The 26,959-nt window shown below is 42.1% G+C and overlaps 1 protein-coding gene across 5 annotated transcripts in view; it reads left to right on the forward strand.

The window, feature by feature from the left end:
• rassf6 (Ras association domain family member 6) overlaps nucleotides 1-26,959 on the forward strand; it is a 72,178-nt gene that overhangs the window by 14,931 nt on the left and 30,288 nt on the right. For 4 of the 5 annotated variants that reach the window (XM_048528179.2, XM_048528178.2, XM_048528181.2 and 1 more), the window contains 2 exons: nucleotides 19,749-19,839; nucleotides 25,355-25,433. In XM_048528179.2, the coding sequence (XP_048384136.1) occupies nucleotides 19,781-19,839; nucleotides 25,355-25,433 (138 nt within the window). In that variant the 5' untranslated portion in view covers nucleotides 19,749-19,780. Of the gene's footprint in view, nucleotides 1-9,151; nucleotides 9,486-19,748; nucleotides 19,840-25,354; nucleotides 25,434-26,959 lie in introns of those variants that run through there. The other variant, XM_048528180.2, reaches the window with a different exon arrangement.

Consider the following 26,959-nt stretch of genomic DNA (forward strand, 5'->3'; position numbering starts at 1 on the left):
AAGCTGCAATTGCATATATGACGTTCATTGCTGTCCATTTCTTTGTTCCTCTCTGCACAAATACTGCCTGACCTGCTGAATATTTTAGCATTTTCTGTTTTTCATTTAGATTTTCAACACCTGCATAGCATTTTGCTTCTGTATCTATACATATTAGATGGCAGTCCTCCTATGACACATGAATGTAAGGATAATGACAGCCTAGTTGTCAAAACCATAGAATGCTTCCTTGTCTGAGTCTTTGATCACTGTAAAAGAATTCTATCATGAAGGCATCCTACTAACAAAAGCTCATATGTCTGAAGTCATGAGGCAAAAGAGCAAAATAAATTTTGTTTTTGTCTTGGGAAAATATGATTTTGAGTCAAAATCAAGTGAATTTGATAAAGTAAAATAAAAGTTTAAGTTTTATTTAAAGCAAATGGAAAAGAAGGAATTAGAGAAAATGGGATGACCGGATGATTTGGATCAAAGTCTCTGGGGAAGATCTTGCGAATAGCATTGTTTGCAACAACAAAACCAGAAGTATCCACCATTTCAACTCTATCAGAGATAATGGGTACTGCAGATGCTGGAGAATCCAAGGTAACAAAGTGTGAAGCTGGATGAACACAGCAGGCCAAGCAGCATCTCAGGAGCACAAAAGCTGACAATTCAGGCCTACACCCTTCATCAGAGAGGGGGATGGGGTGAGGGTTCTAGACTAAATTGGGAGAGAGGGGGAGGCGGACCGAAGATGGAGAGAAAAGAAGATAGGTGGAGAGGAGAGCATAGGTGGGGAGGTAGGGAGGAGATAGGTCAGTCCAGGGAAGACGGACAGGTCAAGGAGGTGGGATGAGGTTAGTAGGTAGGAAATGGAGCTGTGGCTTGGGGTGGGAGGAAGGGATGGGTGAGAGGAAGAACAGGTTAGGGAGGCAGAGACAAGCTGGGCTGGTTTTGGGATGCAGTGGGGGGAGGGGAAGAGCTGGGCTGGTTGTGTGATGCAGTGGAGGGAGGGGATGATGTGGACTGGTTTTGGGATGCGGTGGGGGCAGGGGAGAATTTGAAGCTGGTGAAGTCCACACTGATACCATTGGGCTGCAGGGTTCCCAAGCGGAATATGAGTTGCTGTTCCTGCAACCTTCAGGTGGCATCATTGTGGCACTGCAGGAGGCCCATGATGGACATGTCATCTAAAGAATGGGAGGGGGAGTGGAAATGGTTTGCGACTGGGAGGTGCAGTTGTTTATTGCGAACCAAGCGGAGGTGTTCTGCAAAGCGGTCCCCAAGTCTCTGCTTGGTTTCCCCAATGTAGAGGAGGCCACACCGGGTACAATGGATGCAGTATACTATATTGGCAGATGTGCAGGTGAACCTCTGCTTAATATGGAAAGTCATCTTGGGGCCTGGGATAGAGGTGAGGGAGGAGGTGTGGGGGCAAGTGTCGCACTTCCTGTGATTGCAGGGGAAGGTGCAGGGTGTGGTGGGGTTGGAGGGCAGTGTGGAGCGAACAAGGGAGTCACTGAGAGAGTGGTCTCTCCGGAAAGCAGACAAGGGTGGGGATGGAAAAATGTCTTGGGTGGTGGGGTCAGATTGTAGATGGCGGAAGTGTCGGAGGATGATGCGTTGTATCCGGAGGTTGGTGGGGTGGTGTGTGAGAATGAGGGGGATCCTCTTTGGGCGGTTGTGGCGGGGGCGGGGTGTGAGGGATGTGTTGCGGGAAAGGCGGGAGACGCGGTCAAGGGCGTTCTCGACCACTGTGGGGGGAAAGTTGCAGTCCTTGAAGAACTTGGACATCCTCTATTCCCAATTCCTCCGCCTCCGCCGAATCTGCTCCCACAATGAGGCATTCCACTCCTGCACATCCCAGATGTCCAAGTTCTTCAAGGACCGCAACTTTCCCCCCACAGTGGTCGAGAACGCCCTTGACCGCGTCTCCCGCATTTCCCGCAACACATCCCTCACACCCCGCCCCCGCCACAACCGCCCAAAGAGGATTCCCCTCATTCTCACACACCACCCCACCAACCTCCGGATACAACGCATCATCCTCCGATACTTCCGCCATCTACAATCCGGCCCCACCACCCAAAATATTTTTCCATCCCTACCCTTGTCTGCTTTCCGGAGAGACCACTTTCTCCGTGACTCCCTTGTCCGCTCCACACTGCCCTCCAACCCCACCACACCCGGCACCTTCCACTGCAACCGCAGGAAGTGCTACACCTGCCCCCACACCTTCTCCCTCACCCCTATCCCAGACCCCAAGATGACTTTCCATATTAAGCAGAGGTTCACCTGCACATCTGCCAATGTGGTATACTGTATCCATTGTACCCGGTATGGCCTCCTCTACATTGGGGAAACCAAGCGGAGGCTATGGGACCGCTTTGCAGAACACCTCCGCTCGGTTCGCAATAAACAACTGCACCTCCCTGTCGCGAACCATTTCAACTCCCCCCCCATTCTTTAGATGACATGTCCATCATGGGCCTCCTGCAGTGCCACAATGATGCCACCCGAAGGTTGAAGGAACAGCAACTCATATTCCGCTTGGGAACTCTGCAGCCCAATGGTATCAATGTGGACTTCACCAGCTTCAAAATCTCCCCTTCCCCCACCGCATCCCAAAACCAGCCCACATCATCCCCTCCCTCCACTGCATCACACAACCAGCCCAGCTCTTCCCCTCCCCTCACTGCATCCCAAAACCAGCCCAGCCTGTCTCTGCCTCCCTGACCTGTTCTTCCTCTCACCCATCCCTTCCTCCCACCCCAAGCCGCACCTTCATTTCCTACCTACTAACCTCATCCCACCTCCTTGCCTTGTCCGTCTTCCCTAGACTGACCTATCCCCTCCTTACCTCCCCACCTATACTCTCCTCTCCACCTATCTTCTTTTCTCTCCATCTTCGGTCCGCCTCCCCCTCTCTTCCAATTTATTCTAGAGCCCTCACCCCATCTCCCTCTCTGATGAAGGGTGTAGGCCAGAATTGTCAGCTTTTGTGCTCCTGAGATGCTGCTTGGCCTGCTGTGTTCATCCAGCTCCACACTTTATTATCGCCATTTCAACTCTGCTGCTTTTCCTACTTCCCACACAATTTCAGTTAGGATGTAAAGTTCCAGCAGTGAGCATGGAAATGTGCAATTGCAGAATGAGGGATGCTTTTCAGTGGCAAAACTGCCACAGTCACCATGCAACCCCTCCTATCATTAGTTGACAATGCTGTGACTACTGCAGAGCTAGAAAAATAGCCTTCTCCAGGTCACACAGTAAGGTTTTGCATTCATAGCGAGTCACAGAATCCCAGAGCGTGGAAGAAGACAATTCAGCCCATTGAGTCCACACCAACCCTCCAAAGAGCATCCCACCCAGAACCACCCCTCTATCCTCTACCCTACCCATGTAACTCCTCATTTCACATGGCTAATCCACCTAGCCTGCAAATCCACAGACAGCATAGGAAATTTAGCACGGCCAATCCACTTAACGTGCACATCTTTGGGCTGTGGAAGGAAAGCCACACAGACAGAGGGAGAACATGCAACCTCCACACAGACAGTCACCTGAGGGTGGAATTGAACCTGAATATCCTGTGCTGCAAGACAACAGGGTTAACTACTGAGCCACCATCCAACCCCAGGTTGCATCCAAGGCTTCCCTGCCCAGTTCAATTACCACTCAGAAAATTTAAGAGCACAAGGGGGCAGAAGTGTTCTTCAAAATTAAATTGACCTTTTGTTTGGGCTGGACTTTTGGCAGCCTATTTCTTACCCCACCTGATTCCATTCATCACTATTTAAAGACCCCAAATGTAACCATTTCCTACATTTAATTTCCATTAAAATTTATTTCGCTGATTTTCTGGTACATTTGAAAGGAGATCACGCTAATAAGTTATTCCCGATATTTAGTACGATCATTCTTTGACACTACAGGACTGAAAAGAATTGCACAGCATTCGGGGATCAGCTCACTTATATATCGATTGCAGTTCTGCAGTGCACGTCCATGCAAAATGGGAATACTGTTGGATAAAAGAAAAAGAAAGAACAATTTGTATTTTGCCATTCATGATCTGAAAAATGGTTGCAAGTCATGATTGTTATGAAGGGAAACAAGGCATTTGTTTTATACACAGCAAGACCCCACAAACAGCAAAGAGATAAAACGTCCAGATAATAAAAATTTCCTCAAGGCTTCTGGGAATTTTCCTACAATGGTTACAAACAATCAGGAAACCATGAGGATATTCCATCTGGATTTAGAGATAACAAGGTGTAGACCTGGATGAACACAGCAGGCCAAGCAACGTCAGAGGAGCAGGAAAGCTGATGTTTCGGGCCTACACCCTTCTTCAGAAATGGGGGAGGGGAAGAGGGTTCTGAAATAAATAGGGAGATGGAGGAAGTGGATAGAAGATGGATAGAGGAGAAGATAGGTGGAGAGGAGACAGGCAGGTCAAAGAAGCGAAGATGGAGCCAGTAAACGTGAGTGTAGGTGAGGAGTTAGGGAGGAGCTAGGTCAGTCCAGGAAGGACAGACAGGTCAAGGGGGCAGGATGAGGCTAGTAGGTAGGAGATGGGGGTGGGGTTTGAGGTGGGAAGAGGGGATAGGTGGGAGGAAGGACAGGTTATGGAGGCAGGGACAAGCTGGGTTGGTTTTGGGGTGCAGTAGGGGGAGGGAAAATTTTGAAGTTTGTGAAGTCCACATTGATACCATTGGGCTGCAGGGTTCCCAAGCAGAATATGAGTTGCTGTTCCTGCAACCTTCGGGTAGCATCATTGTGGCACTGCAGGAGACCTTGGATGGACATGTCATCTGAGGAGGGATGTTGGTTGAACTCTGAAATTAGAATGTAGTCTCTAAAAAGTGTATTCTTGCTCAAGTTATCAACAGTTGGTCACTTAAAAACCTAATCTGTGTTTTGTCAGCTATCAGGCAGCACTCGCTTGTGACACTGTGTTCCACATTGTAAAACAAATGGTATGAGGATTTGACAGAAACAACAAGTCAGGGAGAAGGAGGCTGCACAGACTAGAAAAAGATGTCTGCAGTTCTAGTGTGACTGGCACCAAGTCCTGCTGCATGTGTAACAGGAGATGAGAGAGCGAGAGAGTGCAAGAAAGAAAGTGAGAGAGACAAAGAAAGGGAACGAAGGGAATGGGAAAGAGACAGACAGACAGACATAGAGATTAAGAGAATGATTGAGGATCTGACGGGAAGAGAGAAACAACAGAAAGGGATGAAGAAAAAGAGAAAGAAAAAATAACAATGATAAGACAGAGAGGAAGAGTAGTGGCAAAATGGATTACTCAGTCTCCGTGGGAGGAAGCAAATGAAAGGCTCTCATGCCATGTGAAGGAAGGTGCTTGCACTGGCACTGAATACCAACTCTCTCACGGGCCTGGCAATAGCCAGTTCAGTGAACTGACATGGGGAGGCAGGGTAACATGCCTACTATTCTCTATGTCTTTCCTTGGCCACTGACATAATCTTTTCCTTATCATGCCTGTGAGGATGTGTGTCACCTTGCAATTCCTTGAGCATCAGAGGGCTGGAGGATTGGGGGATGGTTGACACGTGTCACCTTCGTTGAGCAGGGTCAAGTTGCTAACAACTTCAGAACCTGAAGATCTTGGAGCTGAAAAGAAGGGTGTTTGACAAATCAGGTGCCTACATGCAGACTTTTCTGAGGAGGTGTAGTAATGACAGATGTGCCACTTGTGTCCAGAGCTCATATTCACAGCTACACTCAGGATTATTCTTCCAAAGGGCAGAGGCAATGAATTTTGTGACAGAGGCAAAGTATTGCCCTGATAAGGAGAAGGTAAAATAGCACTTTGCACCTCAGCTTCTAATGACTGCAATTTAGGTTGTTGTACTTCAGGGCTTTGTAGATTTGGGAACTATAAATACAGCAGCAAGCACAGAGATCAGTGTGGGCAATGATCCAAGGCCCAGTAGTACCAGCTGCAGTCAACATACTGCACAGTGATGCTTGCCAAGGTAAACACAGTAGACTGAAAGAACCGGGTGACTCATGCTCGCTTCGCTCTGGACTTTGTTGTATTAAAGGTAACTGTGCACTGATGACCTGCTTTGGTGTCAGCCATGGTTCAATTGTAACACTGCCACCTCTTGGGTCAGGTGGTTCTCAGTTCAAGAAACGTAAGCTAAAAAAATCCCAGGACAACACAAAATCTAATGTACTGGGAGCGCTGCACCATCAAATTTATTATAGAATTCCTGCAGCCCATTCAGCCCCTCAAAGCCATGCTAACCTTCCAAAGGGAATTGCACCCAGACTCACCGCCTTACCCTATCTCTGTAACCTTGCATATGCCATGGCTAACCACACAGCATACACATCCCTGGACATTACGAGGTAATTTAGCATAGCAATCTACCTAACCTGTTCATCTTTGGACTGTGGGAGGAAACCAGAGCACCCAGAGGAAATCCACGCAGAAACAGGCAGAATGTGCAAACTCCACACAGATGGTCACCTGAGGCTGGAATCAAACCCAGGTCCCTGGCGCTGTGGGGTAGCATTGTTAACTATTGAGCCGCTGTGCTGCCTATCTCATTTAAAATGAGACATGAAGATTATACTTTCAGATCGATGCAAAGAGTCCACTCCACAACTTCAGAACCTAGACATGAATTATCTATCAACCAATTGCACTAAAATCTGATTATTTTATCCTCCTAATATTGTCATCGTCAAAACACGCTGTAGATAAATTGGCTGGTCCTTTTCTTATATTACAATAGTAACTACACTACAGAATTACTTCATCAATTGTCAAGCATTTGAAAAATACTAAGGTCATGAAATATTAAATGTGATGGCCAAGGTTGGAAGGGTGCACTGTTTCCTCTTCTGGTTCCACTCCTCCACTCGCCATAACAATTTTTACATTTATCCAGGTTAGTGATCTGGTCAATTTTATAGCTCTCAGGCTGTGTCAGGCTCAGTATTAAGAACAGGTCAGCCTGGTTGCTTTAACCAACCAGTACCTAGTTCAATAGAAACACAAAATTATTCAAGCAAAGATACAAAGATTATTGACAAACAATTTGAAGAATGCATTTGCATCCTTTAAAAAATGCACACACAAACATCTGAGGATTTTCATTCTATAGAAAGGTGGAGGGAAGAGAGACAATCTTATCCCTGAAAAAGAATTCCATTGTTCTTGGATAATCTTTGCAACATTCAGTGTCCTCTCAATGAGTAGGAGTGATTTTCCTTTATAGGATCAATGCGCAAAAAAACCAAGTACCCAGATGCTGTCATATGACCACAGGCTATCTGTACTATTGCACTCAAAGCATCGGCTGTGTCTGGAAATTATTTTGTACTATTAACATATATATTTTATACATATTATATATATATATGTTAATTTAATTGTAAATTGCAACAGTTTATATCTGACATGCTGAAGTAAATTGGGATACTCAGCAAGCGGATAGATCAATAAAGAAGCAGTGGTATGTGACTTTGGCAGTGCTTGGAATCGGTGATCCGTTATAAGATGTGCGACGTTCTCCTATAGGTTGTGCCAAGAAATACCATTTGCTGATGCACATGCTTTTCAGAATGGGTAATGGTAGCTCCCAGGTCTATTGTGGCTTTTACTGTGAGTCGTCCTGCCTTTTCAGGACATTCTATGATATTAATGGTTGTAAAAGCTTCTAATTTCCTTACACTGCTGACACGTTGTGTGAGATTAACTATACAGAAAGTTTGATCATCTTCTGAAATTCACCTTTTGCTTGATTGACTCTGATGTTTCTGTGTTTTACAACTTGGATGATGAAACTGTGCAAATCGTATCAGGCTACAGCTCACGAGGAACAAACTGCATGGTCCTTCCTGATCCTATAGGCAGTGCAAATGCCCCTTTAACACACCAGTGTCCTCTGAAGGATCACTCCAGTACAAGTTTGTGTCTCACTGTAGTGCTTCTCCTCTGTTATTCAGGCTATTCTTATTGGCATTGACATAAATGAAAGCAGGGAGTACAATATATCTCCACAAAACCATCTGCTCAGATGATATCTTCTTCCTAAAGCTCAGGATGGACAAACTCAGGTCAACAAGCCTCTTCAGAGGGTTGGTGTCAACTTGATGGGCCAAATGCCTGCCTCAACTCTGTGAGGATTCTTTGAAATGAATTACTCCAACTTCCAACAAATCATAATGCTATGTCTCACTGGCATAATATGCTGGAAATTAAGCCCTACTCTTCTCAGAGTTGTCACAAAAGTTTACAATTTTAAGAAGTAATATAGAGATCACCCACAGCTCTCTGGGATGATCCTGAGTCAGATGATCATGACTGGTGGTTTCACGGACAAGGTGACAATCCTATCTTAGTGCCTTCTTGATGGAATGCATTCTTCCAATACATATTTCCTCACTGTATCTTCCCATTAGGGTTTGTGATGCTGTATCATTGAAGGGGAAGAAATAATACCATCTGCAGTCCATATTCCTTAAACGCTGCCTGATTTTACAATCTACCATCTTGTGCTGTTCCTGTGTGATGAGGGCAGGTTGGGATTTGCCAGCAGGCATTAAATCATTCCCACACCCAAGGATGCGGTCAGTAATAACCTGGGGTGTGTCTCAGTCCCATGGCAGTGAGAAATAAATCAAGCATGGATAAGAGGAAATCAAACAATTTCCTGTGAAGTCTGTTTCGAATTACAGCAATCGGCATGCGTGTTCCTTTATTCCTTTCACACAAAACTTTACTCGGCTTGAACTTGTACAAGATTTCTGTTCTAATACCGGACTCCAGGAGGAATAAAGTTAAATATGAAGAAACACAACCATAATGAACTGTGATGAGGAGGACTACACTCTCTGGTCCATTCAGTCTATCCAATCATTAAACCTTGTGCCAACTCAAAATTCATGGGCGGAAACATGTGAAACTTCCGAGACTGGAAAATGAGGCCAACAGGGGAACTCAATTAAGCAAAGTATCAACTTCCTGGCAATGGGATGAAAGTTGGTTATTAAGATAGCAGCAAATCAAGTGGATCATGCTTCCTGATGGCAAAAATCCTGTGTTTTTTAGTATATTAGTAGGTCTTGCATGTTTATTAAAACACTTTGCCAAATTAAATTCAAATTTTCAGTATGAAGTCGGAATGGATTCAAGACTGATCAAAGGCGGTGCGCAGAAGGTGAGGTAATCTTCCTGAAGGAATTGGCCTGAATGGGAGCTACTTTTTCTTGTATTGGTTGCTTTGTTGAACCAGGAAAGAGAAAGTATTGACACATTGGGATTGGCGGCAGCTCTGACACTGGTGAATGCGAGGGACTATTTTCCTTGGAGAGGAGAAGACTGAGAGAGGATTGAAAGAAGCTGTCAAAATCATGACGGAACTGGATGGAGTGGATCGGGAGAAACTGTTTCCACTGATAAGTGGGCCAAGAACCAGAGAGCACAGTTTAACGTGTTTTGCAAAAGAAGAAGATTCAAGGTGAGAAAATTCTTTTGCACACAGCGTGCAGCTAGGGAATGGAATGCAATGCCTGGAAGTCTGGTGAAGGCAAGTTCAGTTGAGGCATTCAAGAGGGCATTGGATGATTATTTAAAGAGAAACAATGTTCAAAGGTACCTGGAAATGGCAGGAGATTGGCACCAATGCTCAGAGAGGCAGTATAAACATGATGGCTGAATGGCCTCCTTCTGCACCATAACAATTTTATGTTTCTGTGAAAGGGGAACAGGGCTTGGCTGACTGAGGAAGGGCAAGTTGTTAGCCCTGAAGGGTATTTTTTTAATGGGCTTGTGTGGAAACTTCAGCATAAATTAATCATTTAAAATTAAATGAATAAATTAATCACAAATTTATTCATTCAGGGACATTGCTAACCAAACCAATAATTATTTACCATTCCTAATTGCCCTGGAAAAGTTGGTAGTGAGCTACCTCTTGAACTGCTACAGATTTTGGGATTTAAATACAGCCACTGCTGTTAGAAATAGATTTCAAGGATTTTGACCCAGTGACAGTGAATATTTCCAAGTTAAGATGGTGTGTGATTTTGATGGACACTTATCTGCAATGATGGTCCCTTGTAAGTAATGCCAGTATCCTCTGATGTGGAAATGTTTGTGGGTTTGGAAGTTGCTGTTGGAGGAGCCTTGGTGAGTTAATGAGTGCGTCTTGTCCATGGTGCATGCTGTTATGGCTTCCATTGTATGTCATTGGTGAAAGAAGCAAATATGGAAGATGGCAGATGGGCTAACAATCATGTGAGGAATTGTATCTTGGATAACATTGAGATTTCCCAGTGCGGTTGGAGCTGGCCCCATTCAGGCAAGTGGACAGTATTCCATCACACTCCCTGCTTGTGCCTTGTAAATGAATAAAAAGGCATTGACCAGTCAGAAGGTGAAATATTTCCACTGCCTCTTACCATGGTTGCACGCCAAGTTTCTTGTTTAACCTGGTGAATTGAGTGTAACTTCAAGAACTTTGTAACACCACAGAACCAATTGCCATATAAATATGCTGACATTGGTTGTGTGGCTTTTGACTTGCAGATTGTTAGGTAGGTGCAGTGCTTAATTGGCTTGAAAATCCATGGAAATTAGTACGGATTCAATTTATCACACTAGAAGGAAGTTCAAAAACAGTAATGACGTAAAATAATTAGGTAATGTAGGAAACACAGCAATCATGTGAACACAGCAAGATGCAACAAAGAGCAACAGATAAATAACCAGATAATCTGTCCACAACGGCACTAGCTGAGGAAAATATATTGGAGAACTCCACTGCACCTCTTCAAAAGTTGAGATTGGATGTTTTAAATCTTCCAAATAGGTTAAGCGGGTCATCAGCTTAACATCTCTTCTAAAAGATGATACTCCTGACAATGCAGCACTCCATCAGTACTGGACTGAAATGTCAGCCAAGATCATTGACATAAGTCCTAATGAAATAAAATACCATAAGTCTCAAAACATTTTTCTTTAAATGTGAAATTTGATGCTTTTCTTCTTGTCTAATAACCTATTGAGAAAATAAATAAATGCACCATTTTCAAAAGTGTAATATCATCTTATTTTTAATTCAAAGTGGAATTTCATTTTTCCTCTTTCATGATTAGCTCCTGCTTATGCTATTGACATCCTGTCAATTTAAAAAGTTTGCAATGTTTATTATCACTTAACAAAACCTCCCAGATTGATAATGAACAGTTCTGCAGCACACAGAGGTTGTAGGTTTTAAAAATGTTATTAAAACAATTAATTCTGTCAATCTGTCTCCACCAAAAATGGAATTTAAATTTAATTTAATTGAGGATGATTCACCAGAACATAAACAAAGGTCTCAGCTCTCCATCAAACTTTTTTTTTGTTTTTTTCAGTTTCAAAATTACAGGTTATGATATTTAAGTCAACAGTCTCCAGACCTGCATCTACAGCGACCATATTTAAAGCTCACCTCCCACACTGTAGAGGGAAGCAAGAATTGAAGCTGGAGACTGTCATCAATTTAAAAAATATTAATATTTTATTTGGCAGAAAAAAATAGTCAGCACGGTGTGTAAAATGATGGAGCTCAATGGTGTAGAAATTGAACCTTCTTTCCAGTCTCCAAACAGGGAAAACAAAGTTTCATCCCACAGCCAATTATTGTTTGCATTACAAACACTGTCATATTTGTTTGTATAGCTTTGTGAGTGTTCAGTTCCATCACCAAAAACAGGGTCACGATTCATGGCACACATGAATTAGATTCCTGGAGCCCATTCTTTCTGGGTAACTTGCTTCCAACATGGGGAACGAGTGCTTGGCTTGTCCAATTCAGAATTCCTGACTGCAGCACAAAATGGCTAAGCTGAATTATTACGCATTTGGCCCGCAAGGACTCCACATTCCAAAGCTTACCCTCAAGATAAAGAGCCTAAAACTCCTGAGCTTGAATGTGTGCCTACTTTATGTATTCAAAAGACCCACTCCTTGGAATCTGGGTTTATCCATGCAAACAGACTGACAGTCTGATCCACAATTGTCACCAACAGTGCAATCCTTCATAAACTTTGCAGAATATTTTGGAATATTTATAGACACTGGAAAGCTCAATTTATTTACTGAATGTTGGTCATCACTTGTTAAACTGGGGTCCAGAATACAGTAATCAAATCCAACATGTCCCAAGCTTTGGTTCAGCATTATCTGCATGAAAGTTCTGGTGAAGTATATTGACATGTTGATGCTTCCATCTTTACTCATATAGCTTTCACTTACTCTGAGAATTTGGTAATCCACTAAGTGGTCAAGAGATCAGTTAGAAACAGTAGGATTTATGTTCTGTTTTACTGCTGCCAGCTCAGAGTTTCCCCTAATACAGGTCTTCCATCAGGATTTCGGATATGGAGTCCAGTTCATCTAATCCATATCCTGCTCATCTTTCTGAAATTGACTTGCATCTCTAATTCTCAACCTGTTTTCTTGTACACGTATGAACATACAAATTAGAAACAGAAGAAGTACATTTGGCACTTTAATCCCTCTCTGCCACTGAAAAAGATCATTGCCAAGCTGTTCAGGTTCTAAATTCCACATTTGCATCTATCTCTGGGAACATTTGATTTCTTTGCTCATAATCTATTTACTTCCACTTTAAAATCTTTAATTGATCCTGCCTCTAATGCTTTCTGAAGCAAGCTGTTCCAATGTTGTATAGCCACAAAGAACATAATTTCCCTCATCTTTGTCTTAAAAGGTGACCCCTAATTTTAAAAGTGTTCCTTTGTTCTGAACTCACCCACAGGAGTAACCCAAATATTCTTTCTGCATCCATTTTGTCCCGACTGTTCATCATCTTAGAAACTTTAATCGAATCACTTGCACTTCTAAACACCAGTAAAAATAAGCCCGGTCTATCCAATAATTCTTCCTAGGACAACCTACTCAAACCAAGTATCAACGTATTAAACCTCTGAACCACGCCTAACATATTTACATCCTTTCTTAAATTATCAGCCCAAAACTGCATAGTATCTGAGATTTGTTGCCACTTGCCAGTTCGATAATACAATTGCCTGATGAAGACCTCATTTATTAAGCATTATTAATTATAGGTAAGAGGAAGCCTGAATTTATTATGATTTTGTCCACTGGCACAACAACCTTATTCCCACTCCACTGGGATGTTTTTAGTCATTTTCTTTATCCTATCCACAAATTACCTATTCTCCGGTTAGTTCACTCATTGTCTATTGTTGCACTGCTTTTCTGTTCTGTTTTGCTTTGTTACTTTAAAGACAGACATCAATTGCAAAAACCAAATAATCAAATCTTTGTCTCAGACACACTCATTTGACACTATTCAGCACAATTACTCAGTCAAATCTACCATTTCAAACCATTATTTGGCTCTTTTTGGTGTGATACTATTCACTGCAATAAATTAGGTACAGTGCTTTATAATTTCAGCACGACTATAGAAAAAAGAGGCTTGTTTAAAATACTTATCTCAATTCTACCTTTGATCTCTACATTCCATGCATGCTAATATGAAATTACAATCTACCAAGAGACAAAATGCAGACTTTGGATAACATGAAGTCATTCTGTACACTACTGTCTCCCAAAAGTTCAGTTACTATGGTTATCCATTTCATGCAAGCTCTTCAATCATTTTGTTATTGTAAACTGTGGCCCAGTCAACATGTTTCAGAACGTTAAGACTTGGATGAATGACCTTCCTTTAATTAGATCTGTTCAAAAATTGCTTCTGTTAATCAGAATGGAATGGTGTTTTAAACATATCCTGTGCTGATCCCACAAACAATGTGCATTGGCAATCCCACACCCATCTCTGACAGGAATATATTTACAGAACATCTGGCGCCATCATTAATAATGTTACTATAAAATGCAGTCTTTCATTCTACAGATTGTTCCATGGAGAGTTTTTTAATTTAGTTCAGACAGTCAAACAGTTTGACATCATGACCTTTTGTGTTGTGCTTTACCTTCCTTCACTGGACATGGAGCTGTCAGTAAGCTGCATTTTGCTGCTGACAGCAGCTTGTCAAGGTTGACACATATTCATACTTGCGCAGAAAATTTTGCTAAATTTCATTTGCCTCCAGAAATTCTTCTGCTGAAGATTCAATTTGCCACTTCACAATTGATTGACAATTCACATCCAGCATATCATGTTTTGAAAGATGTGAACTGTCAAACAAAAGTTCGCAAATTGAATCATGGTGTCCGTTTTCCAATTGGCCAGGGCATTGAACATAAAAGTTGGAAGTTATGTTACAGCTGTATAAAACTTCAGTTGGGCCACATTTGGTAAATTGTGTGCAGTTCTGTCCACCACACTACCAGGAGGATGCGAATGTTTGGAAAGGATGCAGAGAAGGTTTACCAGCATATTGCCTGGTCTGGAGAGTTTTAGTTATGGGGAGAGATTGGATAACTCAGATTGTTTTCATTGGAAAGACAGAGGCTGAGGGGTGATCTGATAGAGATCTACCAAATTATGTGAGACATAGATAGGGTGGATTGTCAGAAGCTGTTTCTCCAGGGCAGAAAGGTCAACTACAAGAAGGCACAGGTTCAAGGTGAGGGGGGAAGTTTAGTGGAGAAATGTGGGGGAAAATTTTCACACAGATGACGGTGGATGCCTGGAAAACACAGCCAGTGGAGGTGTTGTTTAGGACGTATCTTGATAGAAACATAACGGGAGGTGAACAGAGGGTTAAATACTGCACATGGGCAATAAATAAAACGGGTCCAAATCAGTACTGGGAATCAGTGCAGCCTTGCTGGGCTGAAAAGCCTGTTCCTATGCTGTATTGTATTGTATATCATAGAGCAATAAGCAGATGTTTGTCTTTGCCGGATTGTTTAAATCATAAATGCTTTTGCACAGCTGTGGCCCTAAATCCTACAACTGTTTTGTGTGTTAGTTTCACACATTGCTACTTAAATTTTGAGATGGAGTACATAAGAGGAGCAGTATGTATGATCTTCCTCATTCTTTGCAATGTCTGTGTTTGGGGCTTCCATCCATGCACTACTTTTCAGATATGAGTTACTGTATAAATTTCTGTTGATGTCCCAGTATCTTGCTTCAAGTGTCTCAGTGATGCCATCTGATAGTCAAATAACAGGAAATAACCCAGAACACAGCTTTGTTTGCAGAAAAATGGGAAGGATCACCTGGTCTTTCCAACTGTCAACTCCCACTCAACTTGCCATTTGATTCACTCATTTTGATTAAAAATCTATACTGTTTTAATGTACTCAGTTTGAATGTATACAGCATTTGATGTGGAAATAATTATAGTTCGTCATAATTTTCACTCTAAGAATACTTGACCTTTCTTAACATTCATTTTCATGAACTGGGCATCATAGGCAAGCTTAGCTTTTAGTGTCATTCCCAATGTTTGATACAAAGGGATGTAAAAAGGGAAAGTCGCTATTGTCTTACCCGACAATTGTGAGGCTCTCTCATTAGAGAGGGACAACCAGTGATTTTTAACTTGATGTCACCACACTTCAGGCGAAGGGAAAGGTTGAGAAGGAGAGTCCTTCATGATAACCTCAACTAATTCACGAACTGAAGCCAACCTTTTGGCATCACTCTGTATCACATTCCTCATGTAGGGGTTGCTTCATTTGGAAACAAGGCATCCCCACCTCCTTTTCTGAGCAAGCCCTGAGCAGGGTCACTTTTGTGGCTTCATCTCTGCTCCTAAACACTTCCCACAGCCTAAAAACAGAAGTACAGTGGGAATTAACCTTAAGCTGAGGCAAGAAAAGATGGGCTGGTGTAGGCCTGACCCATCCAACCATAAATTTGCAGTTAGGTTAGTAAAGGGGAGACCTTCTGCAGGATACTATACTCTTCCCTGAACTACACATGTGAGAGAATATAATATTCAGCCCATAAATTCAAATGTACATTCAGAACCAAACCCATACATCTGAACTCAAACATAAAACCAAAGTCAAATGATGAATCTAAATGCATTGTTGTCAATACTTAGGAATATTTAATAATAAGTGTCACTAACTGCTGTAAACAATAAAACAATGAGACGTCTTCAAATTTACAGTACACTTTCTGAATTAGACCATAAGATGTAGGAACAGAAGAAGGCCATTTCGTCAATGAGTCTTGTCTGCCATTCAGTCATGGACGATATGTTTCTTAACCCCATTCCCCTGCCTTCACCTCATAAGCCTTGATTTCTTTACCAATCAGGAACCTATCTATGTTTATCTTAAATATACTCAATGCCTCCACAGCTCATAAAAACAAACAGTTCCACAAATTAACCATCCTTTGGCTGAAGAAATTCCTCCTCATCTCAGTTCTAAAGGGTCATCCCTTCACTCTGAGACTGTGCCCTCAGGTTCTAACTCTAACAAAATGCTTAATAAAATAATATATATTAATTGCTGTTAATTAACTGTTCCAATATAATAACATCCCATAAACATATCCCTAGCAAAGGCAAATTCAGTAAAACAGACGATCACACATGCAATTCTAGTAGCAGGAAGAGAACCTCAGCTTTTAGCCAGAGAGAGGAATAAGAGCTTCCACATCCAGTTTCAAGGCCCCTGCATTTGCAGAAAGCTAAAACTAAATATCTGGTTTGGTGGGAGCTTGACCCCAGCCATTAAGGGTGCTTCTATTGTTTCAACTTTAAAAAAAAGCTGCAAGGTCTCACAAGCTGTTTACTTTATTGGCTTTGGAACAGACTGCTCTTCACCTCTGTTTCAACCTTCCTTCATAGAAAAACCAGGAGAAAATACATCTCCTAAAGCCATAGTATCGTCACAACACATTGTATTTGCCAACTGTACTTGCACATTAACCTGAACTAGGACTCCCAAGTCCATTAGGCTTCAGATTTCTGAAGATTTTCTCCATTTAGAAAAATAGTCTATATTTCTAGTCTTCCTACCAAAATGCTTAACCTCACTCTTCCTTACATTGTATTACATCTGTCACTTCTTTGCCCACTCTCCTAGCCTGTCCAATCTTCTGCAGCCTACCTGCTTCCTAACACTACCTGTCCCCCCTAGATAACATGGTGTAGAGCTGGATGAACACAGCAGGCCAAGCAGCATCTTAGGAGCAGGAAAGCTGATGTTTCAGGCCCAGACCCTTCAGCAGAAATGGGGGAGGGGAAGGTGGTTCTGAAATAAATAGGAAGAGAGGGGGAGGCGGATTGAAGATGGATAGGGGAGAAGATATGTGGAGAGGAGACAGACAAGTCAAAGAGGCGGGGATGGAGCCAGTAAAGGTGAGTGTAGGTGGGGAGGTAGGAAGGAGATAGGTCAGTCTAGGGAGGACGGACAGGTCAAGGGGGCGGGATGAGGTTAGTAGGTAGGAAATGGGGGTTCAGCTTGAGGTGGGAGGAGGGGATACTTGGGAGGAAGGACAGGTTAGGGAGGCGGGGATGAGCTGGGCTGGTTTTGGGATGCGGTAGCGGGAGGGGAGATTTTGAAGCTTGTGAAATCCACATTGATGCCATTGGGCTGTAGGGTTCCCAAGCGGAATATGAGTTGCTGTTCCTGCAACCTACAGGTGGCATTACAGTGGCACTGCAGGAGGCCCGGGATGGACATTTCGTCTGAGGAATGGGAGGGGTAGTTGAAATGGTTTGCAACTGGGAGGTGTAGAACCGAGTGTAGGTGTTCTGCGAAGCAGTCCCCGAGCCTCTGCTTGGTTTCCTCGATGTAGGAGAGGCCACAACGGGTACAACTGATGCAGAATACCACATTAGCACATGAGCAGGTGAACATCTGCTTGATGCGGAAAGTCTTCTTGGGGCCTGGGATGGGGTGAGGGAGGAGGTGTGAGGGCAGGTGTAGCACTTCCTGCTGTTGCAGGGAAAAGTGCCAGGTGTGTTGGGGCTGGAGGGGAGTGTGGAGTGGACAAGGGAGTCACGGGGAGAGTGGTCCCTCCGAAAAGCAGATAAGGGTGGGGAGGGAAAAATGTCTTTGGCGGTGGGGTCGGATTGCAGATGGCAGAAGTGTCAGAGGATGATGCGTTGGATCCAGAAGTTGGTGGGGAGGTATGTGAGGATGAGGGGGATTCTCTTTTGGTCGTTATTGCAAGGGTGGGGTGTGAGGGATGACTTGCAGGGGGAGAGACGGTTGAGGGCATTTTCAACCACTGAGGGGGGGATGTTGCAGTCCTTGAAAAACAAGGACATCTGAGAATGTGCGGGAGTGGAATGCCTCATCCTGGGAGCAGATGTGGTGGAGGTGAAGGAATTGGGAATAGGGAATGGCAGTTTTGCAGGAAGGTGGGTGGGAGGAGGTGTATTCTAGGTAGCTGTGGGAGTCGGTGGGCTTGAAATGGATATTGGTTTCTAAGTGGTTGCCCGAGATGGGGACAGAGAGGTCCAGGAAGGTGAGAGAGGTGTTAGAGATGGTCCAGGTGAACTTAGGGTTGGGGTGGAGGGTGTTGTTGAAGTTGATGAAGTGGGAGCGTGAGGGGGCCCCAATACAGTCATCAATGTAACGGAAGAAGAGGTGTGGTTTAGGGCCAGTGTAGGTACGGAAGAGGGATTGTTCCACGTAGCCTACAAAGAGGCAGGTATAGCTTCGGGCCATGCGGGTACCCATGGCCACCCACTTTGTCTGTAGGAAGTCACTACCTGTCCCCCCACCTATTTTTGTATCATCTGCAAACTGAACAACACACCCTCAGTTTCTCTGTCCAGATCGCTAATGTAAAATGTGAATAGATGTGGACCCAATACTGACCTTGTGGAACTCCACTAGTCATTGGCTGCCATCCTGAAAAGATTCCTTCATCTCTACTCTCTGCCTTCTGCCAGTCAGCCAATCCTTTATCCATGCTATGTTCTTAACACCATGTGCTCTTATCTTAAAGAAGCCTTGTGTGTGGCCCCTTTTCAAAGGCTTTCTAAAAATCCAAATAGATCATGTCCACTAGCTCTTCTTTGTCTAGCTTGCTTGTTTCTTCCTCAAAAGAATTCTTACAGATTTGTAGGCATTACCTCCCTTGAAGAAGCAGTGCTGACTCAGCCCTATTTTACCATTCACTTCTAAATACTCCACAAACTCATCTATTGACTCTAAAATCTTAACAAAAACTGAGATCAGGCTAACAAGCCTATTGTTTCCTATCTTCTGCCTTCCTCTCTTAAACATTTGCCAATTCCAGTCCTCTGGGACCTACTCCTCCAGCGATTCCTGAAAGATCACCACCAATGCCTCTACGATCTCCTTAGCTATCTTTTTCAGAACTTTAGAGGTGTAGTCCATCTGATCCAGATACCTTATCCATCATCAGACCTTTCAGCTTCCCTACCGCCTTTTCCTTAGTGATGGCCACTACGCAATTATTTTATGTCAAGCAAGAACGTCAACTATGCATATCCAAGGACTGTTCTAACTTGTATTTCTGTATCAACCAGTATCTTATGAGATCTTTTTAGTTTTGATTTCCCTAATTCAGATGTTTTGTTTGTTGCTAACTAACTTTAGTGGGGTGTATCAACAAGTAATACACTGATAAAGAAGTCGTGTGGTAGAATGTTGGTGTCCCTACCTTTGGACAAAAGGCAGGGTTCAAATCTCACCTGCCTTGGAAGTGTGTCATAACATGTCTCAAAAGATTGATTAAAATAAATGCACTCTTCTACTCTGCACATTTGTAATTTCAAAAGAATATTGCAATAATAATTCCATGTAATTATTCATTTTTCTTTGCCAGATTTCCTTCTTCTCTGAATAAATGAATCTGTCATGAACACTTTTCATCGGCAGCCTCAAATTCAAATTCGTAAAGACAAGTGTATTTCCAGGTACTGAGATTCTGCTCCAGATTCTTTCCTCCCTATTCCCATCCTCTCTATGAAAGCTCCCTTTTCAGCAAGTGCTTGTTTCCATTGTACCAGTAATGTGATCAATGAATAAAAATGTTTTTACAGCTTAACCACAGCATATTGATTTTTAAGGTATGATGTTTATTAGGAGAATGCTTGTGATTAGCAGCGAGCAATAAAAATCAAACTTACCTATCCCCAAGTATTTACACTCATTGCCATTTGAACTAATTTTGCATTCAGATCATTATTTTTGAATTTCATCATGATGGTTGTGATGACAGCAGAGTGCCTAAACACCATGAAATGTAATGGACTTGTGGGTAGACTAAACATCTGATCCTCCTTGAAGTCTCTGTCATAGTGTTGATCATATCAGGGTAACCTCTAATTGCTAACATGCAATAAACTATAACTTGTTAAGTGCATGAGCTCTTTTACATAGATGAAGAAGTGATTTTCCTTTCCCGCACTAGACCAACCAAGCCAGTTAGCTTCCTGCAGTTAAAAAGGATGGCTACACCAATCAATTTTAACTCCACTGTGAAGCCTCTTCTCAGGATGCCTACCTTGAAGAAGTTACTCTCCTCCATCCGGAAAGACCTCAGTGGATTTCCCTCCCACTGCAACCCTCTGGTAATCTCTTCAGCCCTGAAACTGCTCGATCATGTCCTGCCTCTCCACCTGTCTGCTCCTTTATCCACCTTCCATCCGCCTCCCCCCATCTCTCTATTTATTTCAGAATCCCTTTCCCTTCCCCCATTTCTGAAGAAGGGTTCAGCCCTGAAATGTCAGCTTTCCAGCTCCTCTGATGCTGCTTGGCCTGCTATGTTCATACAGCTCTACACCCTGTTATCTCAGATTCTCCAGCATTGGCAGTTCCTACTATCTCTCCTAACATTCATCATACTGTGCGGCATGCTGACATGCCCATTCAACAAAAATCCTGTCAGATAAGAAGCAACAGACATTAAATGCACTGAATTTTGTCAGCACCCTCATGTCCAGATGGTGGCTTCAAAAATGGTTGCTGTAGCTGTAAGAAATTTAGCTGGCTGATAGCAATCACATGGATGGTAGCTACTTTGCATAAGAAAGCATGGGAACAATTCTATCACAGCACAGAGAGTAACAGGGAACTGCCACAAAGTGTGAGTAGGTAAGAACACTGATGCTATCTTTGAAAAGCTGACAGCCGGTCCTGTAAAACTATTCCTACTGGAGCCACATCTGTGGCTGTCCCACTACTGTTGCTGGAATCCCCTGTGTCCTGCTATCAAGACCATAATACCTAAGTATTAGGCCAGAGGTAATTGGGACCATGTCTCTGCAGATACATCAGTGTCCCCCAGGGTATTGATGTCTCCCTGCAGATCCTCCTCCAGGTTGTAATATAACAACAGGAGATTTTCCTTTCAAGGGCCAACATCAACAGAGCCTCTTGCCTGACTGAATAAACCTGGGCAGAAATCACATAGAAGTTAAAGAGCCATGGGGTATGCTGTGAAACTGGGTCCCGTGTTATAAGAGGGTCAATAACCTCCTTTGATCTGCCAAGTTGAATCCACAGAACTCTGAGAAATGTGCGTGGATATGCAAGAATATATTCTGGGCACATTGCACAGGGCTGAGGCTGAAGCAGGTCCTTTTTGACCAAGGTTATAGCTATCAATAGGATAGCTGATTGCAGCATATGAAGTGACTTCAAGTCTCATGACACTCAATATGTTGTGGGTGTTATTCCAAGATGGCATGCAGCAACCTCACCCCATTCTATGCATAATGTACAAAGACCTATAAACAGTTCTCATTTGCATGGAGGAAAGCCACTGCCTGGTCTAAGTAGAAGAGTTGCCAAAACCTGCCTCACATCATTTTTGACCACACTTACATAAGGTATCAACCATTATCTCGGACTACTTCCCAAGGACAGGCAGGGGGTTCTGTCTGAGTTCATTCCCCAGTTCCCCTGTCACCACGTGTGAGGAGGCATTGAAGAGCAGCATAAAGCCATCAGAAGGCATGCCAATGATACTTGTACTGCTGGGCTACATGTAAAGGCTAATAGTACCATGATATCTGCTTGCAGGCTAGGTCATAGAGTGATAGAGTCATAGATTCATACAGCATAGAAAAGGCCTTCGGCTCATCGAGTCTGCAGCAATAATAACTACCACTGAAGGCATGCTAATCCCAATTTCCTGCACTTGTCCCATATCCTTGATTATTATGATATTTCAAGTACTCAACAAAATATTTTTTAGAAAGTTTTTAAGGTTTCCACTGCCTTTGGGCAGTGTATTGATGGTGAGAAAGGTCCACAAGAAGGGTCAACAACATCCAGGAAAGATAGAAAGAAGCACTCCAAGAATGGCTGTCCATTGTAGACAGAGGCATTGTAATGTCTACCTAAGAGAGTAAAGGGCATCGTATTCACTTGCCCACTGTTAGCCTTTAGAATGGCTAATAGCAGACAAGTGTATGACTTTAGAAATAACCTAAGGAATGCGAGGTTGGAATGGGCAGACCTCTGCATTGCCATCCCAAAATATCTGTGTTTTCTCAAGCAGTTTGTGACAATTCAAGCAGACGAATGTCTGCTACAGCCACAGGAATCTTGTTCTTCTTTGAAGAGGAAAATCTCTCAGAGGATGCACTGTTCCATCATTGCCCAGCATCTGGTCCTAACACAGAAACTCCTCAGTGGATTTGGCAGTCATAATCTTTGATCACAGATTTGTGATAGCTTGAAAACTTGTATTAGTAATTAACATGGATTGTGTCACTTGCTGTTAGTAAAACCTAAAGGAATGAGTCTCTGCGCTTATAATCTATAATTTTCAGTACCCATGTAGCTGTCTGAAGCTGTTATGGGTCAGGCCACTGGCAGTAGGAGAAGGCCAAAGCTATACTGAGCCCAAAGCACATGACAAGTCTCTGGTATTGACTACATGGAAGACGCCGGAGTTGCGAGCATCATGAGAGAAAATCTGGCAAATTTTCCAGGGGCAATGTGCAGACATGAGCAAACAACAGAGGAATCTATGAACGCTACCATGTTTCAGGCATGCGAGCATAATATTCAGCTTGTTGAGGTACACTGACAATCTACAGGTGATTTTAACTCCTCTGCCCATTAGCAACTGGGCTGCTGGGCAGCTAAAATCAACCAGAAAGCTTACATGCAAGTATCCCACACTATTCCTTCAGTATTAGTGCTGATGGTATTAGTAATTAACACAGATTGTGTCGCTTGCTGTTAGTAAAATTGTAACCTATGTCATTTCAATATCTCTAATTAAAACCTAAAGGTATGAGTCTCTGCACTTATAATCTATAATTTTCAGCATGAGAGGTTGACTGACAATAATTTGTTTTATTACAAAAATGATTACATTTAAACATTTCATGGCTGTGAAGCATTTCAAGACATCCAGAGTTCGTGGAAAGTCTCATCCAAAACCAAGTCTTTTTTTTTATTCATACATCATTAAAATTGCATTCAAATTCACTGACTTGATTTAATATTTGTATCTGTATCTGCCACTCTAGTATAGGAGACTATTTGATTGGAAAACCAGGCTGTAAATTGTCATTTATGCAATGCTGTCAGTACAGCAGTGCATCTCTGCCCACAAATTTATCCTTTCCACAGCTGCCCTCATGTGAAATTGCTGTGACGTTTGGTTTATTATTTTGAGAACAATTTCTGGACACTGATTAATGCAATCCATGCCACATGATATCAGCTTTGCTGCTAGTGGAGTCTTCAATGTTCCATTGGACCGTAAAATTGTTGACTAAACTCAAAAATACAATAATTTAACTTAGGAAGCAAAGCTTTTCCAGTTGAATTTTGACTGGGGACTAAATGGTACAGCAAATTAATGAGCTATCATTTCATCTGGAAGAGTTGAACAAGCGGAACAAACATCTCCCATTTTTATTCTGATGTTTTATTCCCAAATGGAATATGTTTGAGTAATCTTTGCCCAATTTTCGATTTATTTGAGGCATTTGTTCATTATTTAAATCTAACAGAGAGGCCAGAATCTTTCCCTCACTGATACTAGATAGATAAATGTAAAATGGAATTTGCTGGCCAGAGAGCCAGAGTTAAGCTATGAACACACTGTAGTCTTCAAAACATCAATTTCGGAAAATAACGCTGCTAGCACATAGATTTGCACTTTGAGGGAGCATATTCTTACGACTGAGTTTGGGCAAGTACACTGTCACCCTTCAGTCCAATGGTTCACTGGTCATGACAAAAGTTAAAATGCTTTACTTTCAGTGATATAGTTAATTATATATTTCATCTGTATTAGATTTATAAGGATTCAAGCAGGTTTCCTTAGCAAACAAGATTATTGATTTTTTTTAAATTAAAAGAAGCTTTATAGACAAAGCTGCATAGAAAACTAAGACAATGTAGGAGCAAATTATTGCAGTAGGTGGAATTTGTACTGAAAGCAACAAATTCTGGAGATCACAGCAGGTCAGGCAGCATCCATGGAGAGACAGCAAGCTACTGTTTTGAGTCTAGATGACTCTTCATCACAGTCAAATTAACACAGTTTGAAATACAGAAGTTTAAATATTTACTCTTCTAAGTAATTCCCCACTAACATACGCACACCAATTATAGGAAATTTTAAAGAATTCTCTACAGAAATTTTTTTAAAAAATGTGTTGGCTGATAATTGTTAGCTTTTGAGAGAAAAAAATGGTAAGGTATGAAATGTTCAAGATGGCTTTTATTTGGCATCCTGACACATAGATATATGTTGCCAAATATAAGCAATTGTCAGTGAGACTTATGCAGACACAGTTTGTTCAGGAACTACTGTAAATTGATAGATTTTTCATGAGAACAGCTAGCTCAGTATTTCAGTTATTACACTGGAGCCTCCAAAAGGGTTTTTTTCAGAAAGGCAGAGGGTGAGCTCATAGCTATATTCTTCTGGCAGCATGTACCTTAATTGAATTCCAAACAGTATCCAAACAAATCTAAACTCCAGATAATCATAAACCCAGGCATGTGATTTCTAACAAACAAGTCCCAACAATTAGTGTTGACCAAATGATTGCAAGAAGTGTCTTATAAAAGAAAATCCTAACATTCTTTTAGTGACCCATTTGATAAAAAAAATCATAGTATCTCTTCATTCATTTCAAATGATTCAACGTCCACAATCCTTCAAACATAGATATTCAAATAACAAAAATAATGAAGCACCTGCAACACAATGTCAGGAACTTAGGCACAAAGCACAGTTCTCAAATCCATGATCTGTGATCAGTGGGACTGTTTCGAGGATTCAGAATACATGCTCTGAGATGCAAACATCTACGTGAGTACAACTACTAATTGGCTTTAATTTTAAATAAAGTTTTAGCTATGAAACTAGACAATGCATGATTATGGTACTGTCATCAGATAGATGGAATATGCACTTCATGATTTTTTAATGTATATTTTTAATTCCTCCAGGGCTAAGTTTTTATCTTTGCTAGGAACGTACAATTGTTTTTGTCAAGATAACAAGAATTTACAACTGACGTATTCTGATGTGAGTATATTTTATAGAACATTCAGATTTCCAGAAGTGAATGTTTCTCAATACAACAAAGTATGGAACAAGTTGAGAATATTGAGATTCTCCTATCCATTAAGTTAAGACCATAAGATTTAGGAGCAGAAATAGGCCATTCAGCTCATCAAGTTGCTCTGCCATTCATATTTATTATTCTCAAGTGCACTATCATGCCTTTTCCTCTAACCTTTGATTCTCTTTCTGATTAAAAATGTATCTATCTCAGCCTCAAATGTACCTAATGACCCAGCCTCAACAGTCTTCTGCAGTAAAGAGTTCCACAAATTTGCTACCCTCTGAAAGAAGAAATTTCTCCTCATTTCTATTTTAAACCTCTTATCTGGAGTTTATATCCTGTAGATTTACAGTTGCCCAGAAGGGGAAACAACCTTTCCACAATTTCTCTGTCAAGCCCCCTAATAATCCTGTATAAAATTAATAAGGTCACCCCTCATTCTTCTAAATTCCAATGTGTACATGGAGTCATAGAATCCTTAGAGTGTGCAAGCAGACCATCAAATCCACACCAACCCTGTAAAGAACATCCCAACCAGACCTACCTTATCCTGGTAATCCACCTAGCCTGCATATCTCTGGATATTATGGGAAATTTAGCATGGCCAATCCACCTAAACTGGACATATTTGCACTGTGGGAGGAAACCCATGGATGCAGGGAGAATGTGCAAATGACACACAGACAGTGACTCAAGGCTGGAATCGAAGCTGGGACCCTGGCACTGTGAGGCAGCAGTGCTAATTACTAAGCTACTATACTGTCCAGCAGTTCAAACCTACTGGACGTCTCCTCAAAGGATTGTCCCTGTCTATCCAGGATCAGCTTAGGGAGCTTCCCTGCTTTGCCTCCAATGCCAGTATATCTTTCCTTAGATAAACAGCCCAAAACTGTTTATAGCATTTCAGCTGTGGTTCACTAATGCCTTGTGTAGTTTTAGCAAAACCTCCCTGCTTTGCTAGCTTTTTGAAATTCATGGATGAGGACCCCTGGACCTCTCTGTTCTGTACTTTCTGCAGTCTTTCATCATTTAAATAATATTCAACTCATCTATTCTTCCTGCCAAAATGCGTAAACTCATATTTTCCTATATTATAATCATCTGTCAAGATTCAGACCACTAGCTTAACCAGTTTAGATCCCTCCACAGACTCATTGTGTCATCCTTACCACTTGAATTCCCATCTATTTCTGTCATCCATAAACTTGGCTACAGTACATTCATTTTTCTCATACAGGTATTTCATATGTAGTAACTAACTGCAGTAACAGTAATGATCTCTATAGTGCATCACTAGTTACAGGTTGCCATCCTGAAAATGCTTCATTTATCCCAACTTGCTGTTTTAAATTAGTTAGCTAATCCTTTATACATGCAACTATACTAAATCTAACACCATGAACTCTCATTTGATTAAGTTGCTAGTGTGGGGTACCTTATCAGGCACCTTCTGAAAATCCAAATATGCTACATCCACTGCTTCCCC

This window comes from Stegostoma tigrinum, chromosome 3 (genome assembly GCF_030684315.1).
Source record: "Stegostoma tigrinum isolate sSteTig4 chromosome 3, sSteTig4.hap1, whole genome shotgun sequence".
Classification (NCBI taxonomy): domain Eukaryota; kingdom Metazoa; phylum Chordata; class Chondrichthyes; order Orectolobiformes; family Stegostomatidae; genus Stegostoma; species Stegostoma tigrinum.